The following is a 24101-nucleotide window of genomic DNA, read 5'->3' on the forward strand; positions in this document are numbered from 1 at the left end:
TGCCTTTGTGTTTCCTACCTTCATATAGTCACTTTTGGTCTTTCCTTTCCACTCAGAGTCCCCATTAATATTTTTTTGCAGGGCTGGTTTAGTGGTCACAAACTCCTTTATTTTTTGTTCATCTGAGAAACTCTCTCTCTCCTTCTATTCTGAGTGATAGTCTTACTGGATAGAGTATTCTTGGCTGCAGATTTTTCCCATTCAGTACTTTGAATATACCATGCTGCTGCTTTCTGGCTTGCAAGTTTCTGCTGAAAAGTCCTCTGATAGCCTTATGGGGTTTCCCTTCTATGTAACTGTCCCCTCTTGTCTTACTGCTTTTAAATTTTTTCTTTATCTTTGTTTTGCCATTTTAATTACAGTATGTGTTGGTGTGGATCTCCTTTTGTTGATGTTGTTGGGGAATTTCTGTGCCTCCTGGATCTGGATATCTGTTTCCTTCTTCAGATTAGAGAACTTTTCAGTTATTATCTGTGCAAATAAATTTTCTGCCCCCTTTTTTGTCTCTTTGTGGAACTCCTATAATGCAAATGTTATTACATTTGATGGAGTCACTGAGTTCCCTAAGTCTGTTCTCATTTTGCATAATTCTTTTGTCTTTTATTCAGCTTGATTACTTTCCATTACTCTATCCTCTAGGTCATTAATTCATTCCTCTGCTTCTTCCAGCCTGCTGTTCATTGCATCAAGCATGTTTCTCATTTGATTTATTGAGCCCTTTATCTCTGCTGTGTTGTTATCTCTTCAAGGGTCTCACTTATGTCCTCCAATCTTTTCCTCAAGTCCACTGGGTATCTTTATGATCATTACTTTAAATTCTCTATCAGGCATGTTACTTTTATCTGTTTCACATAGATCTCTGTCCATGGCCTTTTTCTGTTCTGTCATTTGGGTCAGATTCCTCTGCCTTCTCATTTTATCTAAGTCTCTGTGTGTTAGGAAAGTCAGCTACATCTCCTGTTCTTGAGGGTAATGGCCTTATGAAGAAGAGGTCCTGTGGTGCCCTGTAGTGTCCCCTGTTACCCAGGCCCTGCCACTTCAGGGAGTATCTGATGTATGCGGCATGTGGTCTGTTGTCGTGTCCTGGCCACTTTATCCTTCAGGCCAGTCGTCTACAGAGGCTTTCTTTGCCTCGTGTGGGCAGTGTTTGGTGTCTGGCCCGAATGTGGTGCATTTTCACAAGCTGTGCTCTGGTCTGCCTGTGAAGTGAGACCTTTCACCACTGCTGCTGGAACCAAGGCCCTGCAAAACTCCCAGTTCAGGAGGTGTGCTGTGGGCAGGGGTTTGGGCTGGTCTTCTGGGGGAGGGGACCTGCCTTGTTGGGTCTGAGGTAAGCATGACTGGGAGGGGCAGTTCCAGCAGTGTAAGCAGTTTAGGTGGCAAGTGTCAGTGCTGGGCTAGTTCCTGGAGGTGGTTCTGTGTTTATGCTAAGGAGCAGGGGAGGGAAGTGGCTCCGCCAGTTCCTTTGTTGTTCCTGGAGGGGTCTCTCTGTGAGCTGTCTGTCTGGGACAGGTCTGAGATGAGCAGCTAACCTCTTCACTGTGTGCCCCAAGCACTCCTCAAATCACTGTTTCTGTGCTGTCTGTTGTCGGACTGTCTGCCCTGCCTTCTCTCCAAGAGCAGCCCCAGTGCCTTGGGGCACTATCTGAACCAAACCCACTGACCTTCAGAACTCCAGACTTTAAGCCCCACTGGTTGCAAGAACTCACAAAATTCAGCCCCTCTCATTTTCCAAGCCAATTGCTATGGGGATTTGTTTTCTTTGTGGGTCCCACGTGTATTAGTCTGTCTCTCACCCTTCTCTGCAACAGCAGCTCCTGGAGTCCTTTCCCAAACCACACATCCACACTTCCTACCTTCTTCGATGTGGCCTCTTCCCTCCCTTTAGTTGTGGAGTCTGTTCTGCTAGTCTTCAGGTCGATTTCTGGGGTATTTAGGATGATTTGATAGTTATCTAGTATGAGGTGAGCCTAGGGTCCTCCTACTACTAAAAATGATCTAGATATTTAATGAATTTAACTTAATTCATTATTTAACCTAACTCAGCAAAACTTTAAGGTTTTAGGTTACTAAAAAAAAATTGGGAAAGCTATTTAAGTAGACATAAATATTGTTGAAAAGTTCATTTATAAACTTTTATCTTGTCTATATCTAATTTACTTGTCCTTAATAACTATGTTTAGATGACCTATAAAAACTGTATTAAGCATTAGACAAAGTCAGCCATTATCCTAAGCTATTAATTTTTGTTGACAGATCTTGTAAAGGACAACATGAACTTATTTGGGGGCTAGTAAACTGAAGTAGAATACAGGTTTTATATTTAGTGTTGGTAACTCTAAAGACATGTCTGTTTTAATTAAGCCATCAACCTTAAACTAGCTTTTATATCAAATATTTTTTTCAAACCATGTGACCTTGAAAAATATTTGGTTAGTTTTTTCTTTTTGAGAGTTTTAGAATGCCTAATCCTTACAAGTGCTTGCCTTCAAAACAACTAGAGCTCTTTTACAAATTAATTGTAGCAATACCACCCAGAAGTGGAAAATACCACAGAATTACAACACATAAATATAGACCCACATGAACATATGGACAGAGAGCCCTTATAGCTTCAGGTTTTAAATTACTGCCATGAGGTAGGTACAGAATTTACCAGTTATAGTTATAAAAGTTAAATCTCAGTTGTTTTTCTTTTTTTTTTTTTAAAGATTTTATTTATTTATTTGATAGAGATAGAGACAGCCAGCAAGAGAGGGAACAGAAGCAGGGGGAGTGGGAGAGGAAGAAGCAGGCTCATAGTGGAAGAGCCTGATGTGGGGCTCGATCCCATAACGCCGGGATCACGCCCTGAGCTGAAGGCAGATGCTTAACCGCTGCGCCACCCAGGCGCCCCCTCAGTTGTTTTTCTGGTAGATGGAATAAGGTTATCAGTCTAGATGGCTAAAGCTTTTTTAGTATTTGTGAAGATACTTAAGATTTGAATTTTTCCTTGGTAAGTCAAGGTCCCATGCCCTCTCCCCCTTATGTTTTTTCTTGATAAGAATTGCCACTCTGAAATTTCTATTTTAAAGAGATGGACTAGAAAGGACTTTCTAGAGAAGAGCAGTGGAATGTCGAACATTTACATCTTGAAGACACAGGGAAAGAATGCAAGCTAGAAGGACTCTTGTGCCCTTAAAGTCAGAATTTTTATACTTACAAGTCTTTTGAGATAGGGGAGGTTGGGGGGATTGGTAAAAAGGATTGGTAGTCTTTGAATTGTTTTTGGAATTACACCTCTGATCCTGTAGAGACTAGATTTGTGAGACAGGGATAGCTATTTTTAATTTCTTTAAGAATGTCTTCCTTCAGGGTGCCTGTGGTAGGTAGAGTATACAGCTCTTGACCTCGGGGTTGTGAGTTTGAGTCCCATGTGAGGTGTAGTGATTACTTAAAAAAAAAAAGTCTTCTTTCTCTCTGGGTTCATATAGCTTAGGGGAGAAGGCCTTAAAAAAAATTCCTATCAGGCTCTGAATACCAGTTTCCAATTTGACCAAATTCCTGATGATAAAATTATTAAATTCTTTCAAATAAAAAAAAATCCTTTCAAATATTTTCTCAGGGCAAACAGTAAATAATTCTGGCAGTATTAAATAATGGATCCAAGAGGTGCCCTCAAAGAGGGTGTAAAAGATACGCTCCTCAGAGGATTTAGAGTCACTCCCAATGATCGCCAAAGAAAGAACCAACAACCTGCCTACCCCAGACAGGCAGAAAGCCAAGCCAAGTTCTTAGGATATGTGGACTGGATTTGTGATGCAGGATTTCTTTTCCTTTAGTGCCCATGGCTCTTGGTTATGCTGCTTCAAAGAATGAAGAAGTAGACCAGCTGAAGAGTGGTGGACAGCAAAGCATAGTTTATTAAGTGATAGTACAAGGCTCCCGAAGAGGGAGGTGGACCCAAGAGGTTTGCTGCCAGAGTTTCTAAGGCTGGGGCTTTTTATGAAAATGTTGGCGGGTTGCTTTAATCTGATTAACCCTCCATGTGCCTGTCACCCTGTCAGGTTTTTGTCCACACGCTCACCTACCTATTGGGTAGTTGTTCCCTTAGGAAAGGGTGGAGGGCTCCTTCCAGAGTGGTGTATAATCCTTTTAAGGGTAGTTTCCTCTTAGGGCAGGGGTGGGAGTGAGGGGGCTTGGGGCCTTGTCCCTGCCTGCCTTTCTTCCGAGTAGCTTTCATTATTTGTAAAGGAAGGGACAATGTGAAGTTTTATTTTCCTCTCTCATCTGGGCTCAGGAAGTAACATATTTACAAAGACTCTTGAGGATCCTCTCCAGGCTTAAGAAATTATTCAGCTTTGGACTTCAGTTTGGCGTTTGACCAAGGAGTGAAGCCTCAACTGGTCTTATTCTAAAAATAACTGTTTATCTCTTGAGAGTGAAAGGCCGTTCATAAGAGGCTGGCTAGGATGTGTATGCAGGGGACGGAGGGGAACAGCAGTCATGTCGGTTCTACAGTCTTGTTTTAGGCCCCTTTTCTCACTTTCATTGGCTGTTTACCGTGAGTCTTTCAGTGAGACTCTTCTGGAATTTCGAACCTTTTGGAGGCTTCTGCTTGCCATTTAAAACTGACATCCCATTCTATCAGTAAATTCCCTAGTATTGACCAGGAAATTCTATATCGACTGGTGAAAGATGACATTCCCGGGTGGGGGGCAGGTTGGTTGAAATTGCACTTGGGTGAGGAATTACGTCTTGGTTTGCTGACTTGCGTCCGTAACCTCAGCGGCACCACTGTGGATCTGTGGGTTTCTTTGGAACAGCAGTAATTTTGCATGTCTGTAATACTGTGTCCTGTTTGAGGCTCCTCAGACTTGACTGACTGTGGTAATTTAGCCCCGGCGTGGCTGCTGGTTAGGGCATGTCGGTCCATATCCAACCCGCAATATCAGGCGGGTTCTTGTCAAGGAAGGTAACTGGAATCTCAGTGCTGTCATTCTTCAGATGTGCCAAGGTGAAAATGTGGGGATCTGTGCCCAAAGACTTTCAACGTTTCCTGAAGGTTGTAGAACCGCTTATTTTCCCTTGCCCTGCATTCTTTAGCTATTTACTTCAGAGATTTTTCTCATTTTGAATGTATTAGTTTGAATCATGTGAAATTGCTGCTTTTCAACTCTTTTGATTGACCTACCAAAAAGATGGCAGTTTTATAGGGATTAACCTAATATATATGAAAGGCATTTAAAATATTTTCTAGATAAAAATGGGACATACAAGTGCAAAATTATTTAATTCGTTTATTCATAGTTGTTCATTTATATTTATCCTTTCCTCTAAGTTATTAGGGTTACTGTATTTTATTTTTTAGTTTTTGCTTTTATTATTATTTTAAAGACCTATAAACTGTTGAAAACAGGGGCCCTGATTTTAAATACAAATCTGTAGCTGTCACATAATATCCTCAATTCAGAGGTCACCAGTTCAGAATGTGAGATAATTTTAACAGTTGCTAGATTGAAAGTCACCCTTAATTTAGCACATCTTTTCTTTAGAAAGGAATTGTGAAAATTAATAGTAGAAACAAGTATATAGAGGAAATGGTTGGGAGAATTAACGATTACATACAAAGATGTGATAATGATAATAAATATTATCCATTCACTGAAAAACCTATTGATGTCTATCAGACACCGTTTTTTGTTTTTGTTATTTTTTTATAATAATTTTTTATGTTATGTTAGTCACCATACAGTATATCCTTAGTTTTTGATGTAGTGTTCCATGATTCATTGTTTGCGTATAACACCCAGTGCACCATGCAATACGTGCCCTCCTTAATACCCATCACCGGCCTAAACCATATGGTAATTGTCTTTCTCTGCTTGACTTATTTCACTTAGTATAATCTCCTCCAGTCCCATCCATGTTGCTGCAAATGTTGTGTAATCGTTCTTTCTGATGGCTGAGTAATATTCCATTGTATATATGGACCACATCTTAATCCAGTCATCTGTTGAAGGGCATCTCAGCTCCTTCCACAATTTAGCAATTGTGGACAATGCTGCTTTGAACATTGAGGTGCATATGGCCCTTCTCTTCACTACGTCTGTATCTTTGGGGTAAATACCCAGTAGTGCAATGGCTGGATCATAGGGCAACTCAATTTTTAACTTTTTGAGGGCCCTCCATACTGTTTTCCAAAGAGGCTGTACCAACTCGCATTCCCACCAACAGTGTAAGATGGATCCCCTTTCTCCACATCCTCTCCAACATTTGTTGTTTCCTGCCTTGTCAATTTTTGCCCTTCTAACTGGTGTAAGGTGGTATCTCAATGTGGTTTTGATTTGAATTTCCCTGATGGCTAACGATTTTGAACATTTTTTCATGTGTCTGTTAGCCATTTGTATGTCTTCATTGGAAAAGTGTCTGTTCATATCTTCTGCCCATTTTATGATTTGTTTATTTGTTTCTTGTGTATTGAGTTTGAGAAGTTCTTTGTAGATCTTGGATACCAGTCTTTTATCTGTAGCATCATTTGCAAATATATTCTCCCATTCCGTGGGCTGCCTCTTAGTTTTTCTGACTGTTTCCTTGGCTGTGCAGAAGCTTTTTATCTTGATGAAGTCCCACAAGTTCATTTTATCTTTTGTTTCTCTTGCCTTTGGAGATGTGTCATGAAAAAGGTTGCTTTGGCCGATGTCGTAGAGGTTGCTGCCTATGTTCTCCTCTAGGATTTTGATGGATTCCTGTCTCACATTGAGGTCTTTCATCCATTTGGAGTTTATCTTTGTGTATGGTGTGAGAGAGTGGTCAAGTTTCATTCTTTTGCATGTAGCTGTCCAATTTTCCCAGCACCATTTATTGAAGAGACTGTCATTTTTCCACTGCATGTTTTTTCCTGCTTTGTCAAAGATTAGTTGCCCAAAGAGCCGAGGGTCCATTTCTGGGTTTTGTATTCTGTTCCATTGGTCTGTGTGTCTGTTTTTGTGTCAGTACTATGCTGTCTTTGTGATCACAGCTTCGTAGTATAGCTTGAAATCCGGCAACGTGATGCCCCCACATCCTCTCCAACATTTGTTGTGTCCTGCCTTGCCAGTTGTTGCCATTCTAACTGGCATAAGGTGATTCCTTTTTAACAATTCCTTGGCGATTCTGGGCCTTTTCTGGTTTCACACAAATTTGAGGGCTGTTTGTTCCAGTTCTTTGAAAAATGTCATTGGTATTTCGATCAGGATGGCATTGAAAGTGTAGATTGCTCTGGGTAGCATAGACATTTTAACTATGTTTATTCTTCCGATCCATGAGCATGGAATATTTTTCCATCTTTTTGTGTCATCTTCAATGTCTTTCAAGAGTGATTTGTAGTTTCTAGAACATAGATCCTTTACGTCTCTGGTTAAGTTAATTCTGAGATAACGTATGATTTTTGGTGCTATTGTAAATGAAATGGATTCCCTAATTTCTCTTTCTTCAGTCTCATTGTTCGTGTATAGAAATACCACTGATTTCTGAGCATTGATTTTGTATCCCGCCACGTTACTGAATTGCTCTATATGTTCTAGTAGTTTGGGGGTGGAGTCTTTTGGGTTTTCCATATAGAGTATCATGTCATCTGCGAAGAGAGACAGTTTGACTTCTTCTTTGCCGATTTGGAGACCTTTTATCCCTTTTTGTTGTCTGATTACTGTTGCAAGGACTTCTAGTACTATGTTGAATAAGTGGGCATCCTTGTCGTGTTCCTGATCTTACGGGAAAGGCTTTCAATTTTCCCCATTGAGAATGATATTTGCTGTAGGCTTTTCATAGATGGCTTTTATGAAATTGAGGAATGTACCCTCTATCCCTACACTCTGAAGGGTTTTAATCGGGAAAGGATGCTGTATTTTGTCAAATGCTTTTTCTGCATCAGTTGAGAGGATCCATATGGTTCTTGACTCTTTTCTTGTTGATATGATCTATTACACTGATTGATTTGTGAATGTTGAACCACCTTGCATCCCATCCCAGGGATGAATCCCACTTGGTCTTGATGGATAATCCTTTTAATGTACTGTTGGATCCTATTAGCCAGGATCTTGTTGAGAATTTTGGCATCCAAATTCATCAGGGATATCAGTCTGTAATTCTCCTTTTAGATGGGGTCTTTGCCTGGTTTGGGGATCAAGGTAATAGTGGCCTCATAGAATGAGTTTGGTAGTTTTTCTTCTGTTTCTATTTTTTGAAACAGCTTCAGGAGAATAGGTATTATTTCTTCTTTGAATGTTTGGTAGAATTCCCTGGGGAATCCGTCAGGCCCTGGACTCTTGTTTTTGGGAAGGTTTTTGATCATTGCTTCAATCTTCATAAATAATCAGTCTGTTGAAATGGGTATTAAGGAGGGCACGTATTGCATGGTGCACTGGGTGTTATACGCAAGTAATGAATCATGGAACTTTACATCAAAAACTAGGGATGTACTGTATGGTGACTGACATAATAAAAAAATATTATTATAAAAAAATAATCAATTTCTTCCTGTTTAGTCTTGGTAGTTTATAGGTTTCCAGGAAGGCATCCATTTTTTCCAGTTTGTTTAATTTATTGGCATAAAGTTGTTGATAAAAGTTTCTAATAATCCTTCCTATTTCATTGGTGTTGGTCGCGATCTCTCCCTTTTCATTCATAATTTTATTAATTTGGATTCTTTCTCTATTCTTTTGAATAAGTCTGGCCAGTGGCTTATCGATCTTATTTATTCTTTCAAGGAACCAGCTTCTAGTTCTTTGATCTGCTCTACTGTGCTCCTGGTTTCTAATTCATTGATCTCTGCTCTAATCTTGATCACCTGCCTTCTCGTGCGTGGATTAGGCCTGTTCTTCTGTTCCAGCTCCAGCTTCTTGAGGTGAGAATATAAAAACTGCATTTTAGATTTTTCTATTCTTTTGAGTGAGGCTTGGATGGCTATGTATTTTCCCCTTAGGACTACCTTTACAGTGTCCCATAGGTTTTGGACCGATGTGTTTTCATTCTCGTTGGTCTCCATAAATTGTTTAAATTGATTTTTAATTTCCTGGTTTGCTCAATCATTCTTGAGCTGGATGGTTCTTAGTTTACAAGTGTTTGAGTTTCTTCCAAATTTTTCCTTGTGATTGAGTTCCAGTTTCAAAGCATTGTGGTCTGAGAATATGCAGGGAATAATCTCAGTCTTTTGGTATCTGTTGAGACCTCTTTTGTGACCCAGTATATGGTCTATTCTGGAGAAAGTTCCATGTGTATTCGAAAAGAATGAGTATTCTGTTGTTCTGGGGTGTAGTGTTTTATATATATCTATGAGGTCCATCTGGTCCAGTATGTCATTCAAAGCCCTTGTTTCTTTGTTGATTTTCTGCTTACGTGATCTATTGCTGAGAGCGAAGTGTTGAGGTCCCCTACTATTAACGTATTATTATCTATATGTCTCTTTATTCTGGTTAAGAGTTGGCTGTGTATCTAGCTGCTCCCCTGTTAGGGGCATAGATATTTATAATTGTCATATCCACTTGTTGGATACATCCTTTAGGAATAATATAGTGTCCTTCTGTATCTCTAACAACAGTCTTTAGTTTAAAATCTAATCTGTCTGATATGAGATTTGCTACCCCAGCTTTCTTTTGAGGTCCATTGGCATGAAAAATGGTTTTCCATCCCTTCATTTTCAGTCTGGATATATCTTTAGGTTCAAAATGAGTCTCTTGTAGACAGCAAATGGATGGGTTGTCTTTTTTATCCAGTCTGCCACCCTGTGGCGTTTTATGGGAGCATTTAGGCCATTCACGTTGAGAGTGATTATTGAGAGAGATGATTTTAATGATGTCATGTTGCCTGTGAAGTCTTTGTTTCTATAGATTGTAAATTTCTGTTCTGTATCACTCTTGGGGCCTTTTTACTTTTATAGAACCTCCCCCTTAATATCTCATGTAGGGCTGGATTGGTGGTTACGAATTCCTTCAGTTTCTGCCAATCCTGGAAAGTCCTTATCTCCATCAATTCTGAATGACAGCCTTGCTGGATAAAGGATCCTTGGCTGCATGTTCTTCTCAGATAGAGCTTTGAAAATACCCTGCCAACCCTTTCTAGCCTGCCAGGTCTCTGGAGACAGGTCTGACATTATTCTGATATTTTTCCCACTGTACGTAAGGATTTTCTTCCCCCTGGCTGCTTTCAATACTGTATCCTTGGATCTAATATTTGCAAATTGCACTATGACGTGACATGGTGTAGGTCTGTTCTCATTGACCTTGGGAGGGGTCCTCTCTGCCTCTTGGACACGAATGCTTGTTTCCTTTGCCAGATTAGGGAAGTTCTCAGCTACATTTTGTTCAGATATCTCTTCTAGACCTCTCTCTTTCTCTACCCCCTCAGGGATGCCGATGATTCTGACATTGGAATATTTTATTGAGTCAGTAATCTCCCATATTCTACATTCTTGAGATTGGATTTTTTTGAGCCAAGTTTCTGTTTTCAATTTCTCTCTACCATCCCATCCTCTAATTCACTAATTCATTCTTCTGCCTCATTCACCCTGGCAGTCAGCATCTAGTTTTGACTGCATTTGATTCATAGCATTTTTAATTTCTGCCAGATTCGCTCTCATTTCTGCCCTTAGAGATTCTATATTCTCGTTAATTTTTTCATTAATATTTTTTTTCAAGTCTACACATCATCTTGACCATTGTTACTCTGAACTCCATTTCTGACAGTTTGGTTATATCCATATCCATCAGTTCTGTGGCAGAGGCCACTGACTCATTATCTTTTCTTTGCTGGGGGGGATTTCTCCTTCTCGTCATTCTGATGAGGAGAGGTTGCGGGATTGCCCAGAGCCCAAATTATTGACCAGGACCCAGGCAGTGTGCACTTGTTTTATAGGGACCTTAGGGATGTGGGCTTCTTGATTTTTCAGCCTGCCTTCTGGGGGAGGGGCCTGCTGCACTTGATACTCAGGCAACCTGGGTAGAGTCGCCCTGTCCCCTGCAAGGGGGGATGGGGATGGGCACAATGTGAACCACTAATTCCGGGCTTTTATTCCCTGGTGGCTTTCCCTGGTGGTTTTCTGTGATACTTCTGAGAGTCAGAGCAGCAGTGGCCGTATCCTAGCCTCTGTCTCAGAACAGAGAGGTCACAGTCCGCTCTCCACCGAGCTCTCTTGATCACCTTAACTCTGTTTCTGTCGGTGCTGCCAAAAACCCTGCAGTGTCCCGGGCTGTGCACCCCCCAGCTGGTCTCCCAGCCCTCACTTCCAGGGCTGGCACGTCTCTGCCCTTTGTGCTTCTAACACCTCCAGCCGCCCCCGAGCTCCCTGTTTCACTGTGGTTCGCATGTGCTCCAGAGCGCTGTTTTTCTGTCTGGTCTCGCATGTGCTCCCGAGCTCCCAGTCTCAGTCCGGTTCCAATGAGCGCTCCAGAGCTCCGCTTTTCGGTCTGGTTGCGCGCACTCCCAGGCTCAGTCTGCTCTCTCGAGGGTGCTAGTCCCCAAGTCCCCCCGCTCCCCCGTGCAGGTGGCTACCGCTTCCGGCGCCCAAACGTGGCGGCTCTCTCCCCCTTCCGTTTATCTTATGTCTGTGCGCGGTTTCACGGCTCCCCGCTTCGTACCTCAATACTCAGCGCTGGAGATGTTCATTTGTAGAGATCCAGATGTATCTTCCTGCGTCTCAGGCTGATTCCGTGGTTGTTTAGGCTGGTCTGGTACCTATCCAGCTCGACTCAGGGGACCGGCCGAAAAAGGGGTCCCCTAGTCCTCAGCCATCTTTTCCTCTCCTCTGTTTTTTTATTGTTTTTTTAAAGATTTTATTTATTTGAAAGAGAGCATGGGCATGAGTGCACAAGCAAGGGGAGCGGGAGAGGGAGAGAGAGAAGCAGACTCCCTCCTGAGCAAGGAGTCCGACATGGGGCTCGATCCCAAGACTCCAGGATCTCATGCCTGAGCCGAAGGCAGACGCTTAAACGACTGAGCCACCCAGGCGCCCCCTCAGATAATGTTTTTTGAAGCCTACTTTTAAATTGCTTGAAAAATACTAAGAGTATACTGGAAAAAGATTAAAAATAGTGTTTCTTAAAACATATTCTATAATTCATACTTTTTCCACGTAAGTCTGGCTTTGGATGTATTTTTCTATGTGCTTAGTATTGACTTTATGTTGTAGTAGTGATACACTCTTTTAATCTAGAGGAACTAAAACAAAATACTTTTCTAAGCAAAAATATTTCCTCCTGTACGTGATGTTCTTGAAATAGTGGATTTTGTGTGACGTGCTGTGATCTCTGCATTTCAGGTACTACGCTGTGATGGTCACCATGTTCTTCACCGTCAGCGTGGTGAACAACTATGCCCTGAATCTCAACATCGCCATGCCCCTGCATATGATATTTAGATCTGTAAGTGCTGCCGGCTTGTGTGTGTTCCTCTGGGAAATCTAAGTGGGTCGATGGAACACTTGACAGCAGTAGAAAGGTCTTATAACAAGTAAAGTCTAGTGTGTAAGAATAGGTCTCCTGGATGCGTGAGCAAAGGCTGGCTTTCATCTGTGCAGTAAGGCAGAGTGTGACGGTTGACTTTCATCCCTCTGAAGTCTTATGGTTGATCAATATAAAAGGAGCTAAAATTTCCTTGGGAAACAGATTTTATGTTTAATTTCCCTCATCTGGTTGATTTTATATTCAGACTTGCTATGACTGTTATTTAACTTAATTTCTCATCACTTTTGGTTTCTTTCATAAAATTACATTTACTTCTAGTACATAAAATTGATACTTCCCTTTTCTGATTTTTTTTTAAAGCAAGAAACTTTTGAGACCATTAAGTAAAGGGAAATTCTTTTTTTAAAAAATATTTATTTTAGACAGAGCATGCACACGCACAGGTACAGTGAGGAGCAGAGGGAGAGAATCTCAAGGAGACTCCCCGCTGAGTGTGAAGCCTGATGCAGGGCTTGATCTCATGACCTGGGCCGAAACCAAGAGTGGGACGCTTAACCAACTGAGCCACCCAGGCGCTCTAAAGGGAAATTCTTAAAGATTATCTATCTATCTATCTATCTATCTATCTATCTATCTATCTATCTATCATCTATCATTTATCTATCTAAGAGAGAGAGCATGAGCTGGGGGGTGGGGGCAGAAGCAGAGGGAGAAGCAGACTCTGTGGAGCAGGGAGCCCGACGTGGTACTCGATCCCAGGACCCTGAGATCATGACCTGAGCCGAAGGCAGACGCTTCACTGACTGAGCCACCCAGGCGCCCCAAAGAAGGGAAATTCTTGATGAAGGTGGGGTTTCTCCCAGAGCAGCAGAGGTTTTTTTTCTTCCTCTCACGAGCAGGAAAGACTTCAGGGGGAATGTAGTTAGGATTGCAGGAGAATGCAAAATTGGAGACCATTGGAATGATAACATTTCTGCGTAGTTTGAGATTTCTGGGAGATTAAAGTGCTATCCTCGAAGGGACTTTTCAGAGCTGATTATAATTACAAAGATGACTTTCAAAGTAGTGAGCATATAATAGACTTTCCATAAACTCTTGCTGATTGAGCGCCAGCTTTCCAGAGAAGAGAAAGATCCCAGCATGCCTTCTTTCATTAATTTGCTTGTTGGCGAAAGCTCTCATAAATTAGATGGAAAATTTAACAAAATTAAGTCTATAATATCTGCTAGCTTTAGTTTTAGCTCTGACCAATATTTAGAGAATTGATCATTTTCATTCTCGTTGTTGTCTTCAGAAGGTTTTATTAATTTACTTAACAGATTTATATAGTTTGTACTTTTTGCCATTATAAGAACAAGTGAAACTTACTAATTATTCATCGTAACGTCCTCCTTTCTGGCTCTTTTTCCTGTTTGTCCGTGTTCTTATTTATCTTGAATTATTTGCTGGTGCACTAAAACTCTGTTACGGTTGTCTCCTCTTACAGGGGTCTCTAATTGCCAACATGATCCTAGGAATTATCATTTTGAAGAAAAGGTAAACGATACACTTTCGTATTTTATGTATAGAAGGATCTCCTGAGCCCCATCCATGCGCTGGGCTCCTTTTCTCTAGTGGTGATAAGTTTGCTCTTGATCATCCGGCTGGTTTCTGGGTTCTGTCTGTGACGGTGCGTGTATCCTGAGGCAGTGGACCAGGGAGGGGCCCCGCCCCCAGCCCTCCGTGGCTTTGGAGCAGCATGTTCTCTGTGTAGAACAAAGTAGCCCTTGTCATCATTGGCTCTTTACTGCCATAGTAACCCCCAAAGCCAGTTGGTCTAGAACTTCGCTGTCCCATGTGGTCTCCACCAGCTACGTGGGACTCTTTACGTTTAAGTTACTTAAAATAAATATTTAGTTTCTCACATTTTAAGTGCTTAGTAGCCACACGTGGCTAGTGGCAACCATGTTGGAGAACCCAGATATGGGACATTTGCAACTTCACGGAGGTTCTTGGACAGCGCTGTCAAAGAAGGTGTTTATCGGTACAACGCGATGGACTAACGATACCCATAGTTAGAAAGGAAATTCCTAACAAAGACCCAAAGGGCCAAGAGATGAAATGAAAACTTTCAGGACTGTTCTCTGTGGCTGTCACCAGTGCTTCTGTCTGGGATACGGTTGGGAAATACCAGAAATACCTGGGATACTTTCTCAAAGTATTTGTCTCCCACCTTCCTTCTGAGCCTTACCCTCCTTGCCCCAGGGAGGAAGGGCACTGGGGAGAGTCCGCACATTCAGTCTGGAGCATTTCTCAGGGGAAGTGCACCCTCACTGTTAAGATCACAGTCGTACAAGCTCGCGCCAGCTTTTCTCTGTATTCAGTATCTAGCCCCAGTGTTAGAACTCTACACCAGCTTAGAAAGTGCTGTCAATTAAAAGTGTGTGAACCTAGAGTTTTTAAGTAGTAAGGGCTGTGCCCGAGGAAGGACAGTTGTCCTGTCCTGCTAGGCTCCTTATCATGAACCCGTTATCTTTGGAGGCTTATGGATTCCCCAGATAAGTACAGCTGTAGTTGATTTCTTTTCCAGGTCTCTCCACGTAAGTGTTCATATGTACTGGGTGGGTTTGTTACATCGAAGTGACTGCCGCACTTCTCGGTAGTGTAGACTTGACGTTGGGACAGACCTGCAGGCCTTCTAACCTTTGATTTTGCTCATAATAGGGCTACAAAAGAACATATTTTAAAAGGACTGTATTCTCCTGATAGTGCTCCAAAATGTCAGGGGCCTTTCTTAAACATCTGTGTTTCCCTGGAGAACTTGTTTTGGATCTGTCATCTTGAATCTATCCAAGGAAGCCTTTTTGACTCTCCTTGGTGTGTATCACCCAGAGAGCAGAAATTTCCCTAAGGTGTCCATCTAAGATCAGGAATTAGTAAGTTATTATCTCCTTTTGTGTTATCTTGAGTAGAGCCCCTTAGGTTCATAGTGTGTTCCTCATTCTGGAATTTGAAGACCAAGTCTATGCTTACTTTAACCTGCCCTTTGTTAATTTTTAGGCCCGAATTACAAACTCTCCCTGTCTTAATCTTTCCAGACTGAAGAGTTCCCTTACTTTTTCTATCTGCCTCCGCGGGGCCTGTTACTCACCCTGCCTCTCTCCGCCGGCGGGATGCTCTTGGCCCCTGATCTGCTGCTTAGCCAGTCCTGTTGGCCTTTTATGAGGTCATGTGACCAGAACTGTAGAAAGTATTTGACTAGAAAACCTCGGATGGTTCATCCTGTAATTTTAATTCCTTCTCACTCTTGCCTGAGGCCTTCCGCTTTATCAGTGAGAGCCCGAGAGGGATGTTAACATGATGTTGTTTTAGTTAATATGAAACGCCACTGTTCTTACTGCCAGTAGTCCTGTTATAGCCAACTGTGCCAACATTTAAAAACATTTAAGTCATTCAGAGGTGTTAAAAAAAAAAAAAAAAAGTCCTCTCCTGACAATGGACAGTTGATTTGTGTGTGTGTGTGTGCACTGAATCCTGCTACTTGTCCCGATACTCCGTTCTTCCTCTTGCGTGGGGTGTCTCTGACACTCAGGTTTGGGCCCTTAAAGACCGGAAGAGCCCCAGGCGGCCGTTAAGATGTGTCTGGCTTTCACTGGGACTGGAGCATAATGGAGTGTCATGTCTGGTCTATGTCTTTTTTTGTTTTTGCTTTCCGGTGAAACAATCTCTCGGTCCACCAACTAACTGAAACTATTTTAAGCAACACGAAGGCTGTTTAGTCATCAGGCAGCATCCTGGTGCTTTTTCACGCCAGACGTCCACGTGTGACCCCCTCAGCTGTATTTTGGTGGTTTGTGCTGTGACGCAACATCTGGCCGCACACAGCATGTGGAAGTTCGTATCCGTGCTTTTCCCTTCCTGAGGTGCTCTTGTGCTTGTTTTTGCAGATACAGCGTGTTCAAATATACCTCCATCGCCCTGGTGTCTGTGGGGATATTTATTTGCACTTTCATGTCAGCAAAGCAGGTGGTAAGAATCGCTTCCACAAATCACTTCTATTCAGTACTTGCCATGGGGGGCCTGGTGTTTTTTTATTGATGCAGTACGTCTACAGGTTTGTGCAATAGAAGGATCGGGTCTCTGCAAGAGAAGAGCACAGGGGAATGGGTAACACAGACCGTTTCTTTGTGCCCAGGCACCTTGCTTGTGGTTCTGGTCTCTCTACCTGGTCTTCTTCTTTCTTCCCTAGACTTCCCAGTCCAGCTCGGGTGAGAATGACGGATTCCAGGCGTTTTTAAGGTGGCTACTAGGCAAGTACAGTAATTACAAGAAAGCTCGTTGCCTCTGCAGTTCTGTTTGCGGAGTTTTGTCCTGAGGGACAGGTTTCTTGGCAAGAAACTCTGGCTAAAGAGATTATGCCACAGAAGAGAGACGCACCTGGGATCCCCCGTCTCTGAACTTTGGGGTTCAGAACATGAAAACATGAAAGTGTCCCTGCTCAGGGAGGTGTGTTCCACAACAGGGATCCACGATCTCCTTGGCTGCCGCTGGTATAGAAAGAAACGAGCACGTCCGGTCGCCTGTCACTCTCTCTGGGAGCGAGTGCTTAGAGTGTCCTCCATTTCTTCATGATCTGTCTCCTGCGTAGAAGCAGTAAATTTCCAAGGGACTCATTTTGAAATCTTAGATTCATTTTCTTCATAAGTTAGCTCTTCCATAATGAGTGTTCCCAAACCTGACTGATCATCGGAGTCTCCTAGGGAATTTTTAAAAATGAGTATCTCTTTGTGGAATTAATTAGACAGCTCCTCTAGAGCTTTGGCCTCATGTTGGAGGATGTGGAGGTGAAACTCTTTCCAAGTGCGGTCAGCGGCAGCAGTAACAGATTGAGACTGAGCAGAAGAGAAACAGCAATGAAAGAACTCGGTTCTCCCTGCTGCTTGGCTTTGAAACTTTATCCCTTTAGGTGGTTCTCCTTCACATAGAAAAATCTTTATGAGCTGTTAGAAAACCCTTTATCCAATAAGAAAAATTTGCAGAGGATATGAACATACAATTCGTGGGGAAAAATTAATGTCTGATTATTGTATGTTCAGCCTCAGTACTCTTGGAATCAGAGAGATGCAAATTGAAACCAAAATGCAGTACCTTTTTATTTTTGGAGTCTTAAAATGGCAAGATAGTAAACAATTATGCTCATTGCTGCTGAGGGTGCCATAAGACAACCATTTTTGTATAGACTGTTTATTAGAAATTAACACAGCCTTTCTGGAAAAATCTATGTAGTGAGTTTTAAAAATGTCTACAACTTTTGACTCCGTAATTTCATTTAGGAAAGTTTATCCTAAGGATAATCCTAAGGGAAATCATCAACATTTTGTTTAAAGATTTATGTACAAGGATGTACACTGATTTTAGTGGTGAAATAATTGGAAGTAATCTAATCATTCTCATGTTGTAAGACATTTAATATGGTCCCGCCACGTGATGGAGCCATGAATTTTAATGAATGAAGAAATTTTAATGAATGACTTGAAGGAAAATCCAAGAAAAAGATTATGAAAAAAGCAAGATGTACAATTGTATATTCATTACGATCCTATTTTAGTATAAAATATATACATATAGAGAGTAAACTGTCAAAGAGTAGGTAGTGATACTGTGGTTGATTTTTATTTCTTTTAAAAATTTTGTACACGTTCTGCACCTGGCTTGTAATAAATGTAGAACAGTCAGTGTTCTTTAGGAAAATACCTGGAAATGAGCAAATCTAGTATCTTGTAACCTGATTTTTTTTTTTTTTTTTTTTTTTTTAGGTATTGGGGCACTGACGTTTGCACTTCTGATGTCAGCGAGGATGGGTATTTTCCAGGAAACCCTATACAAACAATTTGGGAAACACTCCAAGGAGGCTTTGTTTTATAATGTAAGCAGTTTCTTGAACCTGAGGAAGATACAAAGCACTAAGTTGTAATCTGTTATTTCAAATGAAATATGCATTGTTTTCTGATGTAGTTGAAGGACCAAGTATTTTTAATAGGCTACTACTGTGTATTCTGAGCCACGGTTCTCTACATGAGGTGATCGTGAACAGTCAGTGTGAACCTAGCGTGTCTGCTAACCAGGAACAACGTCTGGGGATGAGGACCTTCGCCCTCCTTGTTCCCAGAGATGAAATCAAGTTAAATCCAGTATGGAAACTTGGAGCAGGAAAATAAGTTTCAGAAACAACATGCCGAGGGGGACGTTGGCAGGCAGGCAGGCAGGCATTTGGGGGGGGAATGAGGGGTGAGAGCAGTCCCTCTGGGGAGCTCTCTGTACCCAACAAGAGAGCTTCATTAGCTAATTCTGTGTGTTTCTGCTTTTTTTGGAAACTGCCGAGCCAGAGCCACCTCCTGTAACTGCTCTTCCTCCAACCTCTCTCCCGTGGAGAGAACATCCGAAGCACAGTCCCTCAAGGTTCCAGATGCTAGAGATGCCTTCAGGGCTGGCTTTTTGTACCGAAGTTGCAGACAATCGGGTTGAGATATTTAACCGGAGCTGGAGTATATGGCCGGGAATTTTAAAAAAGAAGGAACGGTTTATCTGGTTCACACCTTTCTTTTAGAGCAGTAGCTGGCCCAGAGTAGCTGGCCCGTAACATCAGCTGCGATTCCATCCCGTGGTGCTGGGGGGTTGTCGTCAGGCGCGTTCACCTGCACTTACCTGTCCTTTCCTCTTCATCCTCTTTTCATTATTGGCTTCATTTCATTACCCTTGACCTCGTGTTGTCCTCAGATTTCTTTTTCCCATGAGTTCCTAAACTCCCTGAAATCCGCCTTTGCCTTCTTGGTAGTTTTTAAGTCCTTTACATTTGCTAAGCCATTTTCAAAAGCAGCAAAATGTAGCAAATCCTATGGGCCCAATGACTGTGAGTTTAAACTTTCCCTTTGTTGCGGGAAGGATGATGGCTCCATTGTTTCTGTCGAGTGTGTGGTGATCATCGGACTCCACTCCGTAAGGGCAAGAGCTGCCGTGTGGGGTCGGTCGCACGCTGGACAGTGTCACGTGGTCCGAAGCCCTGCATACGTTTAACCTAACAAGTCCAAATTGCTTTTCTTGATCCTGCTTGTCGAACAACTTGTAAAACTGGAAGTCATTGTAAAGCTGCTCTACGTATCCCGTAATGTGTCTGTCAATTTACGTGGAATCTTTCTTCCCGTAGCATGCCCTTCCACTTCCTGGCTTCATCTTCCTGGCTTCCGATATCTATGACCACGCCGTTCTGTTCAATAAGTCTGGTGAGTCTGGGTTATCCGGTGGAATTGCCTGACAGGTTCTGAGGCCAGCTCTCAGTTTTGCTGTTGACTTGACCGCTGCTTTTTTCATGATCTTATCCAAATCACCGTCCTATCGGAAGCGATCCCCGTTCCGCGCCCCGGGGATCTAGTGCTGTCCGTCAGCAGTTGCAGCGGCAAAAGCTTTTATAGGTGCTTCTCAGTTATCTGCAAACGATGTAAGAGAGTATCTCAATTTTTCCCTTTCGCTTTGGAATCGGTGTGTTTGCGCTTGCGCGTGGGGCATTTGGATGTTTGGAGAATGCAAAAGCAACACGCTGCAGAGGGGGGGGCCGTGCGCACCTGGGCAGCCATGCAGCTCTGTCTGCTCGGGCTCGTCCTCTGCTGGTGCGGGAGGCAGCCCCGCTCGCACGCCCCGTCCTAGCTCGTTTGGAGCGAGGGGGAAATAAACACCATGAGGGGGCTTTTTTCCAAGGTGTCCAGGGTAGGNNNGCAGCAGGAATAAGCAAAATAGTTCAGAGGTCCACAGGGTAAGTTAGCAATTACTTGTTAAAGGGGCTGTTTAGTCAACTAGCTAAAAATTGCCAATTAACTTGAATTACTTACCTGATGCAATTATCAACTAAAAGACATAGTGGTTACACAGACCAGTGAACACACAGGAACAAAGAAACGTGTAAAATTAAGGCTTTACGTTGCTCACATCTAAAAGGGCGAGTGTATTTTGCGGAACGGCGGTATGTGGCCTGTAAGCCTGCCGGCCGTCAGGACCTGCGCTGGGAAGTGGTGAATGCTTTCTGTTGGAGTCCGTGGTGTGGACTGTCCCCTTTACCCACCAAAAATGTGTAGTGAAGGTCATGTGTGTCGGAAGGTTTTTAAGGCTCTCAATTATTCAGTCATTTCTGACTTTTTTTTTTTTGGAAGGTACAATTGACACATTTTTGACACAAAGATTTTTAAGGTCTCTTGAGAGTCCCCGCGTAGAGAAGGGCTACTGACATAAACATATTAGATTCCTTGGGACTGATTTTTGATTTAATTACTAGAACACTGCTTCTAAAAGTCACAGAGATGGGTATTTATATAAAATCTTTTTTAGAATCTGCCTTCAACGTCTTCAGAATCATCCCTGAGTTAAGTGTATGCTTTTTTTTTTTTTGGTCTTGCTTGCCTTGGGTTATCTCAGATGAACCTGTTCTCCTTGAGTTTGTTAAGAGAACTGAATACCCACCTGAATATTTTGAGTCCTACTGATTGACTCTTGCCCAGCAAATTGATACAATGGATCTGAGGTTATTCAACAGTAATAATACTTGTTAACTCTCTTTTCATTTCAGTACACGCTGACTACAGCAGACAATAGAGTACCAGATTATGGGGATTTCCCCCTAGTCCAGACAGTTATATTACCTTTATATATATGGCTTTTTATTTTTTGCAAAAGAAAAGTAACGTTCATTTACTAACCGGATCTCACTGTCACTGTTAGAATTTCCTAAGTTATACTGTATAATTCAACCCCCCGAACAACCTTAGGAATTCTTAAAAACTGATCTTTGAGGATTTGTGTCCTTACTCTCTTTGATCTCGAATATTTTATTTCCTCCCTAATATTTAACCATACAAGCCTCATTTTATAAAACTAACATAAGAATGTATATAAAGGAAGGAACGTTACAGTTCCATTGCCTTAGACATCAGCTAATTTCATTTTACCAGTTTCTTTCCAGATACTGTTTACATATATTCTTACATAGTTGTCATCCTTGTATAATTTTATACTTTTTCACTTGCCGCCTTTTTTAAGTGAGTCTGTATAATCTTCATGATTCTTTTTAAATCAAATGTGTCCTGCCTCATTTAGTGAACATTCCTTTGCTTACACAGCCATTGCTCTAAGATTAGCCATTGAGATTGATTCGATTTTTCCTCATTATAAATAGTACTCCCATCAATGGAGAATATTTTTCTTCTTTTGAATTAATGAGGATTAATTCCTTAGAATGAATATAAATACTTGTATTGCCCCTTAATGTAAGCATTATGAAATTGATTTAAAAAACCCAAACAACACACCAGTTGGTACTACTACCAACCCAGTGGCTGCCAATTCCACTACCACGTTTCCAGATTAGGATTTTTTAAGTTTTTAATTGCTGTTTTCATAGAGTATAAAAAGTAGAGCCTTGTTTAGCTTTGAATTCTTCAACTGGGATTGAAGATATTTCCAAATGGCATTTAGTTGTCTTTACTCTTGTGTCGATTATCAGTTAAGACCATGTCATTTTTAACTTCTGTCTGTGTCCGTTTCTTTGTTAAGTGGGGTCCTATTCAGGTGGATGGTGAAGAGTTTACTTTACAGCTTAAGTAAATAATTTAAGAGATCAATGTAATGACTCTTGAGACCGATGCAGCCTAGAATCAAGGCAAGTAAAGTGCTGTCCGTACGGTCCAGATCTACTTGCAAGGGAAGTAACGTTGCGGCCTCTAATTATGTTCAGTCTCCATTAAGCTGTCAAAAATATGACTGTCTCCCCTCTTCATGTTTGCAGAGTTATATCAAGTCCCAGTCGTTGGTGTGGCCGTGCCCATCATGTGGTTCTACCTCCTCATGAACGTCATCACTCAGTATCCTTTGCGCTCCTCTGCGGTGGGGTCTGCTCCGTGATATTTTGACATAGGAATGTTCATTCTTCTCATGGCACGGTGCCCTGAGTTTCGTTTCTGCCTTCATCTCTTCTGTGCTTCCGGAGCCAGAGCTGCCCACCCCGTTAGTGCCTTCGTGGGGGGCCAGAGAGATGTTAGTGCTGCCGGAGGCCAGTAAGTCACTGGGCAGCATGAATTGCTCTGGGCGGAGGTGTAGAAATCAATGGGTGACTATTAGTATGTGACACGAACGCTCTGTGATTTCTACTGGAGTTTTTCAGTAGCCTAGGCTATGTCACAAGCTGCCACCAAATTCTGCAAGAAATTTCAAAGTAACTAAAACCTAATTTTTTAAATGTTTCTTTTGAACGACCTTAAGTACGTTATAAAAATCATTAAGGCTTTGAAACCATGAAACAGATCGAGATTGGTCTCATTCCTCTGATATAATAGACTTGCCCGCAGAGTTCCTTTTTAGATGAGGAGGTGAGCCCTGGGTCCTGTAAAGGAGGTTTGCTGACCTTTATTGCAAGTGTTACCTACCTTCTGTCACTACTTGGGAGGGAACCCTCACCGGAAACCGTGTGAAGAATTCAGAACAAGGGTAATGGGAGGCCTGCCGGCGGTTTCAAGTTAGGGTCCACAAATGAATGGCAGGACGTTCATTCTGCAGGGTCTTCTACTAAGGAAGAGCCTCAGAGCAGCCATAACCCACCCCCATGTTTTCTGGTTCTTCGAATATGAACATTTAAATCAAGAGCGTTGCCAGAATGTTCTCCCTGGGGTTCTCTCTGTAGTCTACCGAAAACCACCTTAACCCCACCACTCCAGGTACGTGTGCATCCGGGGCGTCTTCATTCTCACCACAGAATGCGCCTCCCTTACCGTCACCCTTGTTGTGACTCTCCGCAAGTTTGTCAGCCTCATCTTTTCCATCTTGTACTTCCAGAACCCTTTCACTCTGTGGCACTGGCTGGGTACCTTGTTTGTCTTCATTGGGACCCTGATGTACACAGAAGTGTGGAACAATCTAGGGAGCACAAAAAGCCAGCTTCAGAAGGACAAGAAAAACTGAGGTCTGTCTGGAGCAGCGAGAGCAGTGTCCTAACGCGCCAGGGTCTGGTGAAGGTCTGGCGGCCATTTCACGTTCGTTAGTGCTTAAGTATTGAACCAACCATGTTTTTTTCTACTTCTTTACCACAGAAATCAGGTTGTTTATTGGAGAGCATTCTCATGGATTGATGAAGACTTGAATTTCTATGAACGTCCCCCCCCCCCCCCCCCCCCCACCCCAACAGCACGGTCAGCCAGTGAGGTGTTCCAGGCATCATCATCAGGAAACAACTGAGTGGCCCTGTGAACCGAGACCCCGGTGACATCGGGACTGGAAAAGCTGCGGTTGTCCCTGTGAGCCGAGCCGTTGTCGCACTGGAGCATGACTGGTGGGAATCCTTTCCCGCATCTTGCTTTGGTTTTGTTTTCCTGTGCAGAAGTCGTCTGCTGTCTGTGCTTAGAACAGCCCTTCAGCGCATCCCCGTGGCACCGAGTTCCTAAGACAGAAAGATCGTGTATGACTCGGTTCTCCCCCCGTCTTCTACGAGAAGCCCTTCAGCCCGGAGCGGAGACGGGGCTGCGGCGTGGCCGGGAGCGGCTGGCTCTCGTCGGGGCCCGGCGCGCGGGGCTGGCTCCCAGTGGGAGCGTGAGGTGTTCGGAGGGCGTCTTCGCCGGGGGTGCGGCTGCCTGTCCGTCTGAGAGTCCTGGTGGTCGGGCTGCGGTGGAGGCT

The 24101-nt window shown here is 42.7% G+C and overlaps 1 protein-coding gene across 1 annotated transcript in view; it reads left to right on the forward strand.

Moving 5' to 3' along the window:
* SLC35B4 (solute carrier family 35 member B4) overlaps window positions 1-23492 on the forward strand; it is a 41426-nt gene extending 17934 nt beyond the window's left edge. Inside the window, exons 3-10 of the mRNA XM_008707582.2 lie at window positions 12272-12374; window positions 13903-13952; window positions 16343-16424; window positions 16645-16705; window positions 18212-18321; window positions 19600-19675; window positions 22225-22300; window positions 23150-23492. Of these exons, the coding sequence (XP_008705804.1) occupies window positions 12272-12374; window positions 13903-13952; window positions 16343-16424; window positions 16645-16705; window positions 18212-18321; window positions 19600-19675; window positions 22225-22300; window positions 23150-23393 (802 nt within the window). The 3' untranslated portion in view covers window positions 23394-23492. The remainder of the gene's footprint in view (window positions 1-12271; window positions 12375-13902; window positions 13953-16342; window positions 16425-16644; window positions 16706-18211; window positions 18322-19599; window positions 19676-22224; window positions 22301-23149) is intronic.
* The last annotated feature ends 609 nt before the right edge of the window (window positions 23493-24101 follow it).

The sequence above is a fragment of the Ursus maritimus genome, unplaced genomic scaffold (assembly GCF_017311325.1).
Source record: "Ursus maritimus isolate PB19 unplaced genomic scaffold, ASM1731132v1 scaffold_3, whole genome shotgun sequence".
NCBI classification, from domain to species: Eukaryota; Metazoa; Chordata; class Mammalia; order Carnivora; family Ursidae; genus Ursus; species Ursus maritimus.